At 42.5% G+C, this 16,106-nt stretch overlaps 1 protein-coding gene and 1 non-coding gene across 2 annotated transcripts; both read right to left on the bottom strand.

Moving 5' to 3' along the window:
- Positions 1-806: 806 nt before the first annotated feature.
- Positions 807-880, bottom strand: trnat-agu (transfer RNA threonine (anticodon AGU)). The gene has a single exon. It is a non-coding gene; the product is annotated as a tRNA-Thr (tRNA).
- A 2,759-nt stretch (positions 881-3,639) lies between these two features.
- On the bottom strand, positions 3,640-13,480 carry dnaja2a (DnaJ heat shock protein family (Hsp40) member A2a). Its single transcript, XM_069174458.1, has 9 exons — positions 13,395-13,480; positions 12,393-12,452; positions 10,713-10,942; positions 10,460-10,540; positions 10,196-10,329; positions 9,894-10,090; positions 6,335-6,479; positions 5,888-6,015; positions 3,640-4,822 (listed from the first exon to the last, which is right to left on the bottom strand). Exons 1-9 carry the CDS (start codon positions 13,470-13,472, stop codon positions 4,634-4,636), a joined length of 1,242 nt encoding a protein of 413 aa, XP_069030559.1. The 5' UTR covers positions 13,473-13,480; the 3' UTR covers positions 3,640-4,633.
- Between the last annotated feature and the right edge of the window lie 2,626 nt (positions 13,481-16,106).

Genomic DNA, 16,106 nt, shown 5'->3' with positions numbered 1-16,106 from the left:
TGTCTTTTCCTACCTCTGCTATGCTGATGACACCCAACTGATCCTCTCTTTTCCCCGATCTGAAACACAGGTAGCAGCAACTCTCTCTTACTGCAACGGCACAACATCAGGAGAATACGTCCTCTTCTCACTCAGAAGGAGGTCCAGGTTCTGGTCCAGGTTCTGGTCCAGGTTCTGGTCATCTCACGTCTGGTCCACTCCCTTCACTGGTTACCAGTAGCTGCCCACATCCGTTTCCAAACATTGGTACTTGCGTACCGTGCTGTGAACAGATCAGGTCCAGTCTACATCCAGGACATGGTCCAACCTTACACCCCAGCCCGCTCCCTCCGCTCTGTTTCTACCAATCAGCTTGTTTCTCCTCACTGAGATAAACTCTCTACAAAATCACGACTGTTTGCTGTCCTGGCTCCTAAATGGTGAATGAGCTCCCCACCGACATTAATAAAGTGTATAAAAAAATTAAATCAGGACAGCAGAAACTCTGTACATCTTCCGCCGCAAACTAAAAACACACCTCTTCAGACTTTACCTTGAATAGTAGAACTTTAGTAGAAGTTAAAATGTCACTTACTTTTAGCACTTTGTAGTTTGGCTTTCTTGAAGAAATTGTATTTACTTGCTTCCTGTTGTTCTGGGTTTTGTACCCTCGTGGTTGAAATGCACTTATTGTAAGTCACTTTGGATGAAAGCGTCACCTAAATGTAATGTGCCTGTTTCACCTTTAAAATGAAAAAGAAAAGTTAAGTCAGTGTTGAACACGATTAACAGGAAGAATAGTGATAGCGAAAACTTCGGTGAAGAAAAGGCACCGCTGGGATTCGAACCCAGGATCTCCTGTTTACTAGACAGGCGCTTTAACCAACTAAGCCACGGCGCCGGTGTGTGCACTAGTGGAAAAATAGCTTTATGAAGAGTGAGCGGGACACGTCAACGGTAACTATTTCTTTTTCATATGGAGGCTCACATCGCCACAGAAAATAATAACATAATAATAAGGAGCAACAGCTTAGGTACGATATAAGAGTAAAGACAGATAAATGTTAATAAGGTTCATGAATGTTAAGTGAACTGCTACTAGATTTACAAATTGTATAGCATGCAGCATGTAGCCAGTTAACGATAGTTTGTATAACATTGTTTTGATATCATAGGTTATTGTACATTAGTTTATTTCTTTATACAAAGTTGGGAAAATGAATTTATTGTTACAAAGATCAAATTTAAAAAAATGACATATTATCATACATTATCTGGCTACAAAGGCAATATGCAGTACTTTTGCTGGTGAATTTCTATCCTATACTCACCTTTTAATGGTTATTAAATGATTGAATTAGTGAGTATACAGCTAAACAGGAGAAGTATATGCAGTCAGAGACTTGTAATCACCTTATTGTCCAGTGGCTCCTGGAGTAAGATCACAGCAGGATAAGTAATAGTTAGTAAAACATCCTTCGACTGATCCTTTGTTCTCTTTTTGTTTCTTTTATTGGATTATTCAGAAACCACATATAACGAATGGTATTTCTTCAGGGCCCATGACAACGCCTCCACTCACCTTGGTCTGACATGATGAGTGGATGTGAGAAACTAAACTCTCCTTCATACTCCACACTCTGTGGACCAGGACGGTCATTTTAGGCAGAGAGAGGCCTTACTTCCTAATCTTAGCAAATAACTGCAGGCTACATCCCACACTGTTAAAGAGGAATCATCGTCTGGAGTCTGACCTGATCAGGTGCGTTGGGGTCTGTCCTGGGACAGTTGGCTCCAGCAGCTAATGCAGTGTCTTCTGCTCATGTCTGAGGGACAAACAGCGGTGGACATGTGGAGGAGAACTGTTGTAACATGTGATGGACGGAGCCGGTGATCCAGTGGCCGGACTGCAGTAGAAAAAGCTGACATACTGTTAGATTTTTGGACAGGATGAGACAAACAAACAAGACATACAAAACAGATAAGACATACAATATAAGACATGTAAGAAAAGGCAAAAACAGGAAATACTAAAACATACAAGGGAGTTTGGTTTAGGAGTTGGGGGTGGGGGGTTGGTGGGGGAGCTCAGGGTAGGAGACATTGAGGGGGGGGACTTTGATATAATTCAAGGTGTAAAAGTCTAAAGTCTGATTCAGGTTGGATCCCTGCAGAACATTTAAACATTGTGAAGGATTTCTGCATCCTGGATTTGTTTTTGGTTTTTTTTCTGAACCTCCAGCAGCTGTTGTTCTAAAGTCAAAGGAAACATTCTGTGATGTCATCAGTCAGCAGCCGGCGCTGTGATGTCATAGGTCAGGATCAAGAATACGTAATATTAAATCTGATTATGTAATATTATTACTACTATTATAGTTATTTTTTCATGTATCAAATCAATCCATTTGTTAACATATGTATATATGTTTTTCTTTTCATTGTATTTCTTGACTTTTTCTGTTATTACCTGTCTCTAAAAGAATAAACAGCCGAAAGTGTTCACAGACAAACGAGCATGAGCATTAAATGCTGTAAAAACCTGAGGTGTCATAAATCACACGTTTCCATTAACTGGACACTTTTCAGTAGAATTCATTATTCAACACATTGACTTATTATAGCCACTATCCGCATTAAGTCATTTTATTTTTACAGTTCAAAGTTTTCCTTCCCTGTGATGTGCATTCATTAAATGGTTTTAGTGTTTTGAGTAGATTCCTCGAACCATACAAGATGGTTCAGTCAGCCAATTGACAGAATACATTGATATTTAAATGTAGAATACGTTCACAGCGTTGGTGTTTCCTGTCTGGCTCTTATCAATATCAGTCAACACTTTGGATGTGTTATGAAATACATGGATATGGATAACGTGCTCAAAGATGGAGCTCGATTCATTCACATCAGCGTCGCTTACTGGCAAACACTCTGTAAAATGTTTCCCACAACTTCACACCATGTTGATGGGGTCAAACCCATGAGTGTCCTTCTTCAGTCCAGTCAGCTGGCAGCATGTGGCTCTTGACAAAAAAAAGTCAAACTACTACATTTTAAAATGATAAATTCTCATGTTTTGGAGGCAGCACTTTGTGAACATCTTCACATTTTTGCATACAATCAATTTTTTTTAAATGCAATTTTCAAGTTATCAAACGAATGTAGACCCTCACTAGTTGAGTGTAGGACGGTGTTTGATCTTTAAAGTCTGGAAACCCTGTCGGTAACGTTTGAACAGCCACTCTGAAGCGCGGACCAATCAGAGACCAGCGCTGGGGGCAACATGTGACCACGCTGAAGGTAAGATGGTTTTTCTAAGTGTTGTTGCGGAGGTGGTAGTTTTGATGGATACAGACTATTTAATAGTTTTAACGTTAAGCTGCAACAATTGGAAACATTGAATTAATCAGTTAATCTGCATGACCTTTTAGGAAGGAGATTTGGTCAACAGGAGCTGGATGACCTCGATCACGGCGCTACAAAGAACAGATTACTTTGTTTTTGTTCCCACATGCTTCAAACAAATTTCTATTCAACTCTTGTTTTTGGACGACGGCACAACGTCAGCAGCTGAAATCTATTCACATCTACAACAATGAGGTTGTTGTTTTTTTTCATAAATATTCTCGAGAATAAAGAACAAACAATTCAACACACTTCAAATGATATTTCAACAATTTATTCAACAACTTCATAGACATTTCTTTAGAAGTGTGCCGCTTTATTTGATGTTTGAGAAGTGCGGGAACCAAAGCTTTAGACATGCGCATGGTCTCAGCACGGATACAGACTATAGGTTATTCTCATTTCACTTTTATTTTTTAAAAATCACACAGCTTGGAATACAGCAGCTGATGAAGCTTACCAACAACCACTTCAATGATATACACAAGAACACATTTTCTGTTGGAAATAAAATGAAAAGAAAAAGGGGAAAAAAGAATAAAAACCTACAAAGAAAAAATAAAGCTGTAAAAATCAGAAACAAATCCTACAAATGGCGCCGAGTGATGAGTCCATGAATACAGGAGGAAATGCACGTTTTGTCTCTGTATGCACATTGGTTAGTTTTTAAATTAATGTAAATACTAGGAAACCAAAATGAAAGTCACACACTCAGCAAACGAGAAACATTCCTTCTGTTGACTGATCTGGAGCGGGCCGGACTTTTAACAGGGGTGACGGAGGAGGAGGAGGAGGAGGAGGAGGAGGAAGAGGAGGAGGAAGAGGAGGAGGAGGGCGGGGCTTCACCTCAGCACCAGATCACAGTCCTACGCGGCCCGGTGCTCGCTGGGGCGACCGCTTGTTTTCATACATATTAAATACTTTATATGACGTCTACCTGCTGTTTAAAGTGTCTACATGTGGTTGAGGTCTACGAACGCCCGAGGGTGAGCCCCTCAGACGAAGATCTGAACGATCCACACACACAAGTTAATGACGTTAATCTACGATTGCAGATGAATCAATATGTTGGATCTGTGTCTGAGGAGCTTCCAGGCCTTTTCTGCCTTGTTTACTCTACGGCTCATACATTTTCTCTCCAGGTAGACTATGGGTGGTGTGTGTGTGTGTGTGTGTGTGTGTGTGTGTGTGTGTGTGTGTGTGTGTGTGTGTGTGTGTGTGTGTGTGTGTGTGTGTGTCAGACAGGAGGAATTTACTGGTGGGCACACTGCACCCCCGGCCCGTGGTGGCCCCCCTCTTCGTCGGAGCTGTCGTTGTACGCCTCCCTGCGGCCGCCTGATGTCGAGCTCTGGCTGACGTCGTAGTCCTGCAGGTCCACCTCCTCCGTGTCCCCGGTGATGATGGGCGGCTCCGATCGCGACGGCAACATGTCCTCCAGCTCCTGCGGGTGAAAAGCACGCGTCACTCTGCAGCCTGAACAGGCAGCCTCATCACGTTCTCCACCCACGTGCCGGTGTCAGAGTGAGACACCTTCAGGGAGACGACTCGGTGAGTCCCTGCATCCCCTCAATAACACCAAGTTACCTGTTTACAGCCAGGACAGCTCTGAATCCCTTCCTGGATTTAATTATAACTACAGCAAAACACCACAAAAATAGTTACCTTTGGATATCAACACTGCAAAAACAATAATACAGGAAAAGTGTAAAATATAGAAGTGCTTATGATTTCCAATCTGACAAACTAAAATACAAGTCGTTATAATATTGGACGACACCCGTCATGAACATGAGGGAGTCTTAGGAAGTTTACGACTTATTCCAGTTAATGATATCACTTTTAATCCAAAGGTGAATGTGTTCAGGACGACTTGGTAGTGACAACTTAATCCTTTCCCTCAGCTACAGTGGTACCAGCCATGGTTTTATATTCATGACCGCTTGTTTTGGTCCGTGTCGTAACGAGAACGTCACAACATCCATTTTGCAATTAAAAAAAGACAAAAGTGAGTGAACGACAACAGTCCTGAACCGTCACGAGGACTTCATGTCCATCAGAGCTGCAGTCAGCTGGTAGAGACGAGTCCTCAGAGGCTGAAGGTTTGACCTTTACACAACACATCTGAAGTCACCCGTCACCTGACTTTTACTCCAGAAAGTGATGCGTTTCCTCAGCGGTGTAATAAAACTCATTTTACACTCTGGATGAGCCACTAAAGCTGGATTGTTTTGTGATCATGACCTGCACACGGTCTTTCCTCCTTTATATACACGTGTGAAGCCGACAGAGGAGAGGATTGTACTCAGGTTGGTCAGTACGACTGAACTTTATTGCGCTGATTTCTTAATCTAATTTCATAAGACATGACAAATACACAGGCAACAGCAGAAACAACACTCATGAGCTGAAAGCTGTGCTCAGCAGCTTTTCTAAATGTTTGTAACGTCCCTAGAAAAGCTACGGGACAGCAGAAGGTGAGAGCGTGTAAATAAAAGGAGAAACGTACTGCGAGTTTCTCGGGGCTGATCCAGTTGTTGTCGGGGAACTGGACGTCAAACTTCACGTACAGATCTCCCTTCTCAAAAGGGTTTCGGTACTGTGGCATCCCTTCTCCTCGCACCACCCGCACCGAGCCTGAAAACCACGCAGAGTTTCAAAATGAGGTTCAGTCAGTTTGCTTCTACGAAACGTCTCCTGAAAGGATTTCCAGAACTGCCGCCGAGGACGTTGACGAGTCCCGTCTCCAGCCCGGCTGTCCATTTTGTCTTTGCGGCCTTTGGACAGAGACATTAAGCCAATCCAAAGCTAGAACCTTTGTGAGTAAGCATTCTGAGTGTGATCAACTTCAGCAGCACAGCGCTGATCTGTGTTCACGTCAAAGATCTTTTCTCAATAAAACAGAAGGATCCAGGTGAGTTTGATGGATGAGATCAGAAGTGAGAAGGATGTTCACCTGGTTCAATGACTTTGCCAGCCGGATACTTCACGACGATCTGTCTTCCGTCCAAGTGTTTCACCATGAACTGGAAGCCGCAGAGCGCCTCCACCAGCCCGATCTTGTGGTTGATGAAGAGGTCGTTGCCTTCTCGCCTGAATGTCTGGAGAGTGAGAGAAAACAACTTGGTTAGAATTATATAAACGTCAAAGTTTCACCAAAACTCTTGGACCAAATGTCCTCTTTGAATGCCTACAAATAAAAAACAAAGTTACTAAGTGCTTTACAATGAAAACAAAGTGTCACAATGAGCACATGTTATTTAATGCGGTGCATGAAATTCCAAAAAATGCGGTAAATATATCTTTAGCCGACAAGTACAAACGAGCAATGAGAAACGAATCCTCCTTTTGTTTCATGCATGAAGTGGATCTGTTCAAACCGCCTCGGCTGACCAAAATCGATCCTGATTAGAAGACAAACAGCTTTTCCGACACCTGCTTTTGACAGAAGGACGAGAAACACGTTTACACTCCTGTTGTTGGGAAAGTTTCCCTGAAAGACCATTAAACCGAGGAGGACGCAGCGCTCTTTGTTTGAAGTGTGAAATATGGCCACACGTTTGTCTGTCAGTCACAGACTCACTCTGTCCTGTCGAGCTCTTCAAGCAGTCAGCCATTTTCCCTGAAAGCTTAATGCGCTCTTCATCTGTGACGACGAGCATCACCGATTCATTTCTGCGGCCAACTGGTGGTCTTGAACTTGTTTGTCAGCCGTCATGAATTAGTTTCCTCCGCGGCAGTAAAACACGTCACACGAGCTGTCACAAATCACTGCAGATTAAACCGAGCGGACCAAACCGGACTAACTCTTACATAACGCAACAGAAATGCTCTGGCTCCTTTATAATTACTTCAACCAGTCACCGTCGTCGAGGGGTGCACGACGGTGACTTTCCGTTGATAAGTGTTGGGGAAGTGAGTCCTGGCATTAAAAGGTCTAAATCCCTGTAAAAGCACCCTGCAGGGTTTTCACCTGCTCCTCCATCACCACCACCACCACAGAACCACGTCTGTCTCTCTACAGATGACGGGCCGTGTTTGACAAACTCTTTCCATAACTGGTGGGCAAACATGCAAAACCCTCTGTTAGACACAACATGTTGTAAACATATTACATGTTTATCTTTACAAGCATGAATCCTGTCAAAACTTCTCATTTTCAGCACGCAAATTACCGCTCGGTGGTCGTTTCCCGTAGCGACAGGAATTTGGAAAACGATAAACTCAGAACAGAGATGGGGAAGAGGAAGCTGACTGAAACACTGAACTAATGAGTCACATCACAACTAAACACATCTCTGTCAGTGTAAATAAAAATGGAGCCCACATATATGACTATATTGAAGTTCTGATTTTGGGGATTTCCAAATATGGTATTATTACAACTACCGACATACCACACAAGATCTGTGGCAAGCACTGAAATCACAATGAAATGAGGCACAAATTCAAACATTTCTTTCACAGATTCCTGTTGAACCAGTAACTCCACAGAGGTCTCATTTGCTTTTGTAGTCAAATCAAAAACATTTTTGTAACTTATCTTACTGAAAGGCAAATTAACCAGCCTGTTAACACACCTACTATTGTATTACTCAGCTGACTTTCCACCTTTGGTCATAGTGGCATATCTGTAACATCCAGCTCCGTCAAAATCATATATAGCAGGTCCAGGAGCACATGAAGAATACAAGAATACAAACAAAAGAAATAAAATCCTATCAAAGGAACAAGAGGGAAAGAGGGCAAACGACGACAGAGCATAAACAAATGACCAAATAAACAGAAAAAACTATGAACATTTTCATTCTCTAATGTGTTTTCTGAATATACACATTAAATAAAAAGACTAAACTTAATAGTTATGAGTCTTTGTGATTGAAGATTCTGTAATGATCACAAACAAAGATCTTTCAGATCAATATCCTTCTCGTGACTCAATGACAGCCCAATTACTCAAAGACAAAGCCCAAGTGGATTTACTGGTTACCGAGGCAACCACAACTTAATGCACTGGTACGTTTCAGCACCTCTAAGCAAATGTCTTCAACAAAGCGTTTTAATCATCCAGTGGTCATCATGTGAACACGATATGAGGACATGTGCAGGTGTCAGAGAAGATGTGTTGGTCAGATCTGACATGAGCTTTTTTCTTTTTAGTGACAATAAAGAACAGCGAACCTTAAAGTTAGAATCTGCTGTAACTGTGCAGGACATGCTGAGCCTCTAATGATCAGGTGCTGCTTTGACTTGTGTGCTGTGAAAACGCAAAACGTAAACACATCCTTTATGTACGAGAGGGTGCCTGGACCAACAATAAAAAGATCATAGATAGAAGTTCTTTAAACTTGTATTATATCTGAAATCAGGAGAATTTTTCCATTATATGTAGGCCGGTATTTATCCTGGAAGGTATCCACTCATAACGCCACGTACCAAGTCTGTACATCTCTGACAGCACGGTGCTGTCAAGACCATCTGGTCATCAGCTGAAAGGGCTGAAAGGTCTGAAGCACCTGCTGAGACAAACTGCTCACTTAACTCCAAAACCCTGACACACAAACTATGTTTTTCAAACCTGGAAAGCTCATTTATAACAATAATAATAATAATAATAATAATAATATTGTAAGTGGAAAACCAGTATGCACTCAATGTATTTAACACATGGAAGGCCACACAGGACTTAAAGCACAGTACAATGACCTCCGAGTTTACTGTTAATCCTCGATATGTTGATGAAATACAGCAAAGCACGAGGCTCCATACGGCCAATGAACAACAGTATCACATTCTTTACCCTGCTGATACAGAAACTGTCAATTCATCCATGGAGGTAAGAAATCCAGTGAGAAGGGATGGGCTAAAGGCAGAGAAGCACAACAAGTCACATACCTGCTACATTTATCGGGGCTGGTTTACCTGAGTAAGCATACATGCATGATAGGTGCACTGTCTGAAAACTTTGAAGCTCTCACTTGACCGCTTCCTAAATTGTAGAGGATTTCAAATGCTTCTCCAAGGAAACACAACCTCAGGAGCAGCGCTAAGACCAGAGATTCCAGTAGGATTCATCTGGCCTTTCTAAATCTAAAACAGGCCATGAACACGTGTTAAACTGTATAAACTGGACTGGAAGAGAAAAAACTAAAAAACTAAATAGACTATATCAAAGCACAATGCAAGAGTAACGAGCAGCGGATAGCAGAGACTGTGGTGAGAACAGATGAGTATCATTCACTGGTGGGAGCACATCTTTATTTAGGAACATTTTACCCGAGCTACTTCGCACAATCCACAAAACACAACCTCAAAGTAATCTAGTGTTCAGGTGTGGAAAGATTTGAAGTAAGGTCATCTTTTCTGGGCAGAAAATGATGAGTAGCTAATACATAAAACTGCAAAGAGGAAAAACCGTCCTAAATCTGAACCAATATTTAAAAAATAAAGTATAAATCTCCCCTGTTACAGAGGACAAGATGATGTCTGCAGTATTTGGAGACGGCCGCACCTACCTCGTTCTCTTTTTCCTGCAGGACGAGGACTATATCGCCGGGCTCGACGCCGGGCGCCTGGTCAGCTTCCCCTCCAAAGGTGATTTTCTGGCCGTGCTTCATGCCTTTGTCCACGTGTACCTCCAGGATCTTCACCTCCTTCACCACTTTCTTGCCCTCACACTTTTTACAGCGGTCTTTCTCGCTGATAACTTCACCTGGAGAGGGTCGGGAATGAAAAGGTGAGCGATCTGTGCCGGCTCAGCCTCGATCACGCAAGGCAGAAATGCTTAGTCATGGTCGAGATCACGGGGCGCCCTCACCTTCTCCGTTACAATCAGTACACACTGACTGCATCTGTTGGACCATCCCTGGAGCCAGCTGTCTGATCATGATGCGCATGCCGCGCCCCCTACATGCTGTACATTTCTGTACAGCACCAGTTTTGCCTCCCTGCCTGCATTCACAATCACAGTTATGGATTTATTGTTAGTAGAAATGAAGGAAATAAAACAGGATTAACTAAACACTGCAAACAAACAATTTAGCGACATCATTGTGGACTACATGCTGGTTATACTACTTACCCATTACAAGTGCTACACAGTACATTCTTGCTAAGTTGTAGTTTAGTTGTTTTCCCATTATAAAGGTCGTCCAGTGACACCCTGTAGAACAAAGTGTGATATTTGAATACTGTGAGTGACAGAAGACGTGGGAGTGTTATATATATATATATATATCTATAGTGCTGGTACTGAAGGCCACTGACATTTGGACTAATTCGGGCCACAGAAGAAATCCATTTTACGATATACGAGTGTACAAGCTTGCTCTTACTTGAGTGGATGGACCATGTCCTCCCCTCTCCTCCGTCCTCCGTTCCTGGAGCGACTCCCCTGTCCACCCATGAAGCCAAAGAGTCCACCGCCGAAGATGTGGGAGAAGATGTCGTCCATCCCGGGGCCACCCCCGCCTCCTTCCCGCAAGCCTTGTTCCCCATAGCGATCATAAAGCTCCTTCTTTTCAGGGTTAGTTAGCACCTCATAGGCAAAGCTGATTTCTTTGAACTGTATTTCAAAAGGACAGACAACAAAGACAGAAAAAGGTATTGGATGCAATTCTAACTGTCTGAACAGCACATCAAATGAAGAGCAAACTAATTACAAGGTGCACACAAAGCAGCTTCAACCTGACCTAAAAAATGGAAACATCTGTAAGAGACCTGAAGTAGTGACTACAAAATGGACCACTTATCACATCAGGCTCATGTGGGAAAAGAGACAGCATTCATTTCCTGTGAAAGACACTCAGGACCTGGAGAGATTTCCATTAACCTTTCAACTCTGCTGTGGTGAGAGTGATGACATGTCGGACAAATTGTGCTTAAAGTTGCAATATTCTTCAGTAAAGGTTAATTCCACATCTGATCACGTGGCCCCGTCGCTCAACATCCTTCTGGTCAAAGGCTAAAAACTAGTAAGGCAAGTCAATTTGGAAAATGGTTTCACAGAAGTGGATTTCTGAAAAGTCCAATGTTAACAATCAGCAAAAGCACTCGTGTTACGAGATTACGCTTCCTGAATTTAAACCAGTTATTAATTTCACTGTAGTGTTCAGCATTAAGACATATTTCCATTACTTTGTTGAGTCTGAAACTAAAATCAAACTGATGCAATTTAACAGGATGCCAAAGATTAAAATGTAAAACATCACTGCAAAGTTGAACCAGCACCTCTCCGACATCAACAGAAATCCATCATGAGTTATGTGACCACCTCACTGACTGTGGAAATGCTGCGCTAAGTAGCACAAACTATTTTCCTAAATTATGTTTGCACCGCCTCCGGGCACAAGTCTCTGAAGTTTCCATTTTGCTGTTGCTAACAATGTGATCTCCTGCTGAGAAAATGACACTCTGCCACACGGGGGTGACGGAGGAGACGGAGGAGAGGCCTTTAATTCTTTGCATTTCAACTAATATTCCAGCAACGCTACATTAGAAGCTAATGACAATATGATGCAGAGCTGTGGGAGGTCTGGGTGATACTGTGGGGGGCGGAGGAAATGCAACTGCACATTCAAAAACCAATTAAATCCTGTTAGAGACCATTACCGGCTAACTGCAGAAGAAAAGTCCAACTAAGTGGAAGTACTTCCGGACAGGATTACAGAAAATACATCCAGTTATTACTTTATTACATAAAATACTTGGCATTTGGTTTCTAAACTGAACCACAATCCACAGCAACAATATAAAACATGGCTTAAATATATATTTGTACCACACAGTACACTGACTCCTACTGCAAACCCTTTAAAAGTAGTTCAGTGAAACAGGTATGGAGGTGGCTTGTCTTTGTTTCCAGTGACCACCAACACTTCTTTAAAACGTTTGTTGTTCATCCAAAAGTAATCACATCTCTCTCTAACAACGTAATGATCTTCACATGTAATTATTGAACGTGAACTAGAAACCGCAGGAGGTCCAACCAGAGGAGGTGATCAGGAAGCTCCTACCTTGTCACCAGAATTTGGGTTCTTGTCAGGGTGATATTCTTTCGCCAGTTTCCGGTAAGCCTGTCAGCAAACAAACAAAGAGGTTTACCAGCCAGGACAACACAAATATGTTTGGTTGTTTCCGGGAAACGCTCATCGGCCTCCGACTGAAACGCGACGGAGGCTCATCTCGTGTTTACGCAACCGCACGTGCCTCCCAGCCGGAGCCAGGTGTTCCCGCCGGTAAGAGGAAACTTCACAGGTTTCTAACGAGAAGACGAACCGTCCTCGTTTCTGAACACATTGAACCAGAAAGACTCTTCAGTCCAGAAACGAGGCTGTTCAAAATGTCGCGTCGGTGAGCGTGCCTGTGCTAACTAGCACATCTCGCTAACGCCTGCGTGTCGTCCAGGTAACCGCGTGTTACATCCGCGTCGTCCAGGTAACCGAGGAGGACGAAATACATAAATAAATAAATAAATAAATAAATAAATGAATGAATAAATGAATAAAGGACGTTTGACTTGGTTGTCCCAGTTTAACGAGCTGACTAACAAGAGGTTTCTACGGTCGTTAGTCAGGCGGAAAAAAAACACACAAAAAAAAAAACAACCGTTCAAACGCAAAACCGGTTTACGGTCAACCGTCATGTTGGTCGGTGAGGTCGGAGTTCAACGACGTTTCCGTGACGTCGCTCGGCTACCTCGTGACGTCACGAACACCTGAGGTCGGTGCTTCGACCGAACCTCGCTCTCTCGGTCGACGTCACCCGCCGTCGCCGTTTCCGTTAAGAGGCGACGAACAACGTACCGACTAACCGGAGACTTCGACCGGCCCGGTCAACGTCACAGCTCGGCCGGTTTTAACGGGCCGGTTTAGCGCGCTAGCTTAAAGCACGGCTAGCGTGAAGTCGCCTCGCGCAGCGACCGTTTCCGGTTTGAGGTAAAAAAACGTTCACGTTTTGAAGTCGGAGCAGAAAACGTGACACGAGACGACGCGACTCCGCTTTTCTCCTCCATTCACCTTCTTCAGCTCGTTCTCAGATGCGGACGGAGACACTCCGAGAATGTCGTATAGTTTGGTGTCGACCACGTTCGCCATGGTGTTGTCGGATGTGTCTTCGGCAGGAGGTGGATGGACAAAGAGACGGAGCCGGTGGGGAAGGCGTCACTCGCCCTGTGTCTCCATTTCCGGTGGGTGAGACGCACCGCGTGCCCGCTGCTGCCCCCTGGCGGCCGGTGTGGTGAACGACCTGCTCAGTTCTTCAATCAAATAAATGAACGAACGAATGAATATTTGAATGAATGAATGAATGAATGCGATACTTTAATTTCAAGTTCCTATTTTATAGGACTACTTATCCGGTAGCAACTTGTTCTGGTTTTTATTTTTATTTTTTGACTTTTTTACTGATAGGTTAGGTTAGGTTAGGTTAGGTAGTTACTTTATTAATCCCCAAGGGGACATTTTTTCGCTACAGCAGCATACAGGAAGCAATAAGATAATAATAGAATAATAAAAAGCAATAAAATAGCAGTAAAAAATATAAAATGCACAGTATATACAGTACAGTATATATCTATATATATTATATACAAACAACCAAGAAACATAGACAACAGTGTTATCAAGGACAGCAGCATCTAAATTTAATCAAAATGGACAATGCAGACAGGCAGATATTTGCAATATCTCATTTTACATTCTGACACCTTAGCTCAAGATTTACAACAAGTAGTTTGTGAAGTCTCCAAAGGAAATCAATTTTGAACTCAGTTAATGAATTCCAGCTAGCAACTGGTGTCCCATCATAAATTCATTGTCATAATTCTCCAGATTAAACTACTCCCCAGTTCAGTTAATGAAATTTGTCATAACACAATTAATTAATCAATCAATCAAGGACATTGTTTTTTTTTTATGTAGGTATTGGAATACTCCATCGTCATACCCTGAAGTCTCATTGGTGTCTGGGACCGTAATTCTTGCGTGCAAGTCGATCCCCTCACTTCTCCTTCCCCTCAGTGAGGCAGCGGTGCTCAGTTCAAAATGAACTCCTTCAATCACCTCGGCATTTATGCTCATTCATTGAGTCATAACGTGTGCTTTAACACTTACGGTGTCCTACACGAGCTATACTTGTGTGCTTACAGTATGTTTGTAAAATGACTAGAAAACTATAAAGCAACACATCAGTGAAGACAAAAGTGCCATCAGGTGTAACGACCGCGACGGTCCTGATGCTGCAGCTTCAGGATGCCTGACATGTCAGCTCTAAAGTTTCATGGCATCCAAATGGTTTTCCTCTCCCCGATCTGGGAGGGGAGCGGGGGAACTTGATCTACTCTTTGAAAGACAAGATGTGTTTAGTACGTATAAATCACAAATTTTAAAGCCTATAAAGATCTTAATGAAGATTTCCCACCGAGTGTAATAGCTAATAATGTATATATATGTATATGCACCTGTCACCATATATGACCTTTTATTATATGTTGACAAGTGAAGATAGAACCTGTGAATTTCAGATATAGGCTATTACAATTAAATATTTGGCTACTTTTGACAGCGTAATTGTAACTATCTTGAGCTAATGTTTTGAATTATTTTCTTTAAATGAATGCTGACAGATCGTATTTGCCACGTACCTTCATGTATCAGTCTCGGTGAGATGTGGACATTTATTTGCAGTCAAGTTGTCATTATTTATCTATCTGACAAATGCAAATGTTGTTGTCAATTTTCCTGAAGTGTGGAGAAACAGTTCTTCATGTTTAGACTGCTGTTGGTTTTTATGAACAGATAAATTGGATGAGAGCAGTCTGTCTGCAGGTGGCGCTGTTCTGTTACTATTACCTCTGAGTGATGTCTGTGTGTTTGAGCAGCCTGTGTGGGATTATTGCTGCAAAAATAGACGTTAACCTTTCAATTCCAGGTAAACCACACAATATCTTCTTATATAATTCCTCAGCTAATCATGTACATTGTACAAAGCAATAATGAAATAGTTACAGCCATGAAAAAAGTGCTGCATAATATATATTCAAAAATTGAATTTCATTGTTGGTGCACTCTTCATAAATAGAGATTTTCATTCTACGTTATTTCTGAGATTTTAACCCATAAAAGCTTCTGCTCGTCAATATCTGACATCATTCCAGAATAATACAGATTATTATCATCTCGACTACCTTGAGACTCCTGCGACTACATGCATTGGTGTCACTGAGAGCCACATCACCAGCGCCATTATGCATGTGGCCATGAGTATTTCAAGGTCACATATTTTAAAAAGATGCCCCGAGCCTCCGACAGAGCAAATGCATCATGACAGCTGAGGAAAGGGTGAGGGGAACGTGTGAGGGGAACGTGTGCGGGGAACGTGTGTGGGGAACGTGTGAGGGGAACGTGTGTGGGGAACGTGTGCGGGGAACGTGTGCGTGACCGACAAACTGCAGAAATGCTGCAGATTCATTAAACTTGTTTAATGATTGACATTCAGGAGGATCTTCATGGTTTATATCTAAAAAGCACAATAGATCAAACTGTAACAGGAATATTCAGCCTTCAATCCTGTATGTTCAACCTAAACCAGAGTTTCATATAATTCTGTGAATAATTATGCCTAAAGCGCCTGCATATTAATATCCAGCACTTTGAATTGTCTGCTTCTGAACTAGCTGCATGTCACAGTGTGTCTCACCTTGACCAGACATCTCCGGCCCGCTGCCATCT

Source organism: Embiotoca jacksoni, unplaced genomic scaffold (genome assembly GCF_022577435.1).
Source record: "Embiotoca jacksoni isolate LCO1_2020_lvr unplaced genomic scaffold, fEmbJac1.0.p SCAF_6, whole genome shotgun sequence".
Taxonomy (NCBI): domain Eukaryota; kingdom Metazoa; phylum Chordata; class Actinopteri; family Embiotocidae; genus Embiotoca; species Embiotoca jacksoni.
Note: the sequence above shows the minus strand (reverse complement) of the source record. Positions and strands in the feature narration are given on the sequence as shown.

Coding starts and splice junctions, on each gene's coding strand:
- dnaja2a (XM_069174458.1), bottom strand. CDS start 13,472: ATGGCGAACGTGGTCGACACCAAACTATACGACATTCTCGGAGTGTCT. Junction 6,016..6,334: donor TGGCAAAGTCATTGAACCAG/GTGAACATCCTT, acceptor CGTGGTTTTCAG/GCTCGGTGCGGGTGGTGCGA. Junction 4,823..5,887: donor TCAGCCCCGAGAAACTCGCA/GTACGTTTCTCC, acceptor TTTCACCCGCAG/GAGCTGGAGGACATGTTGCC.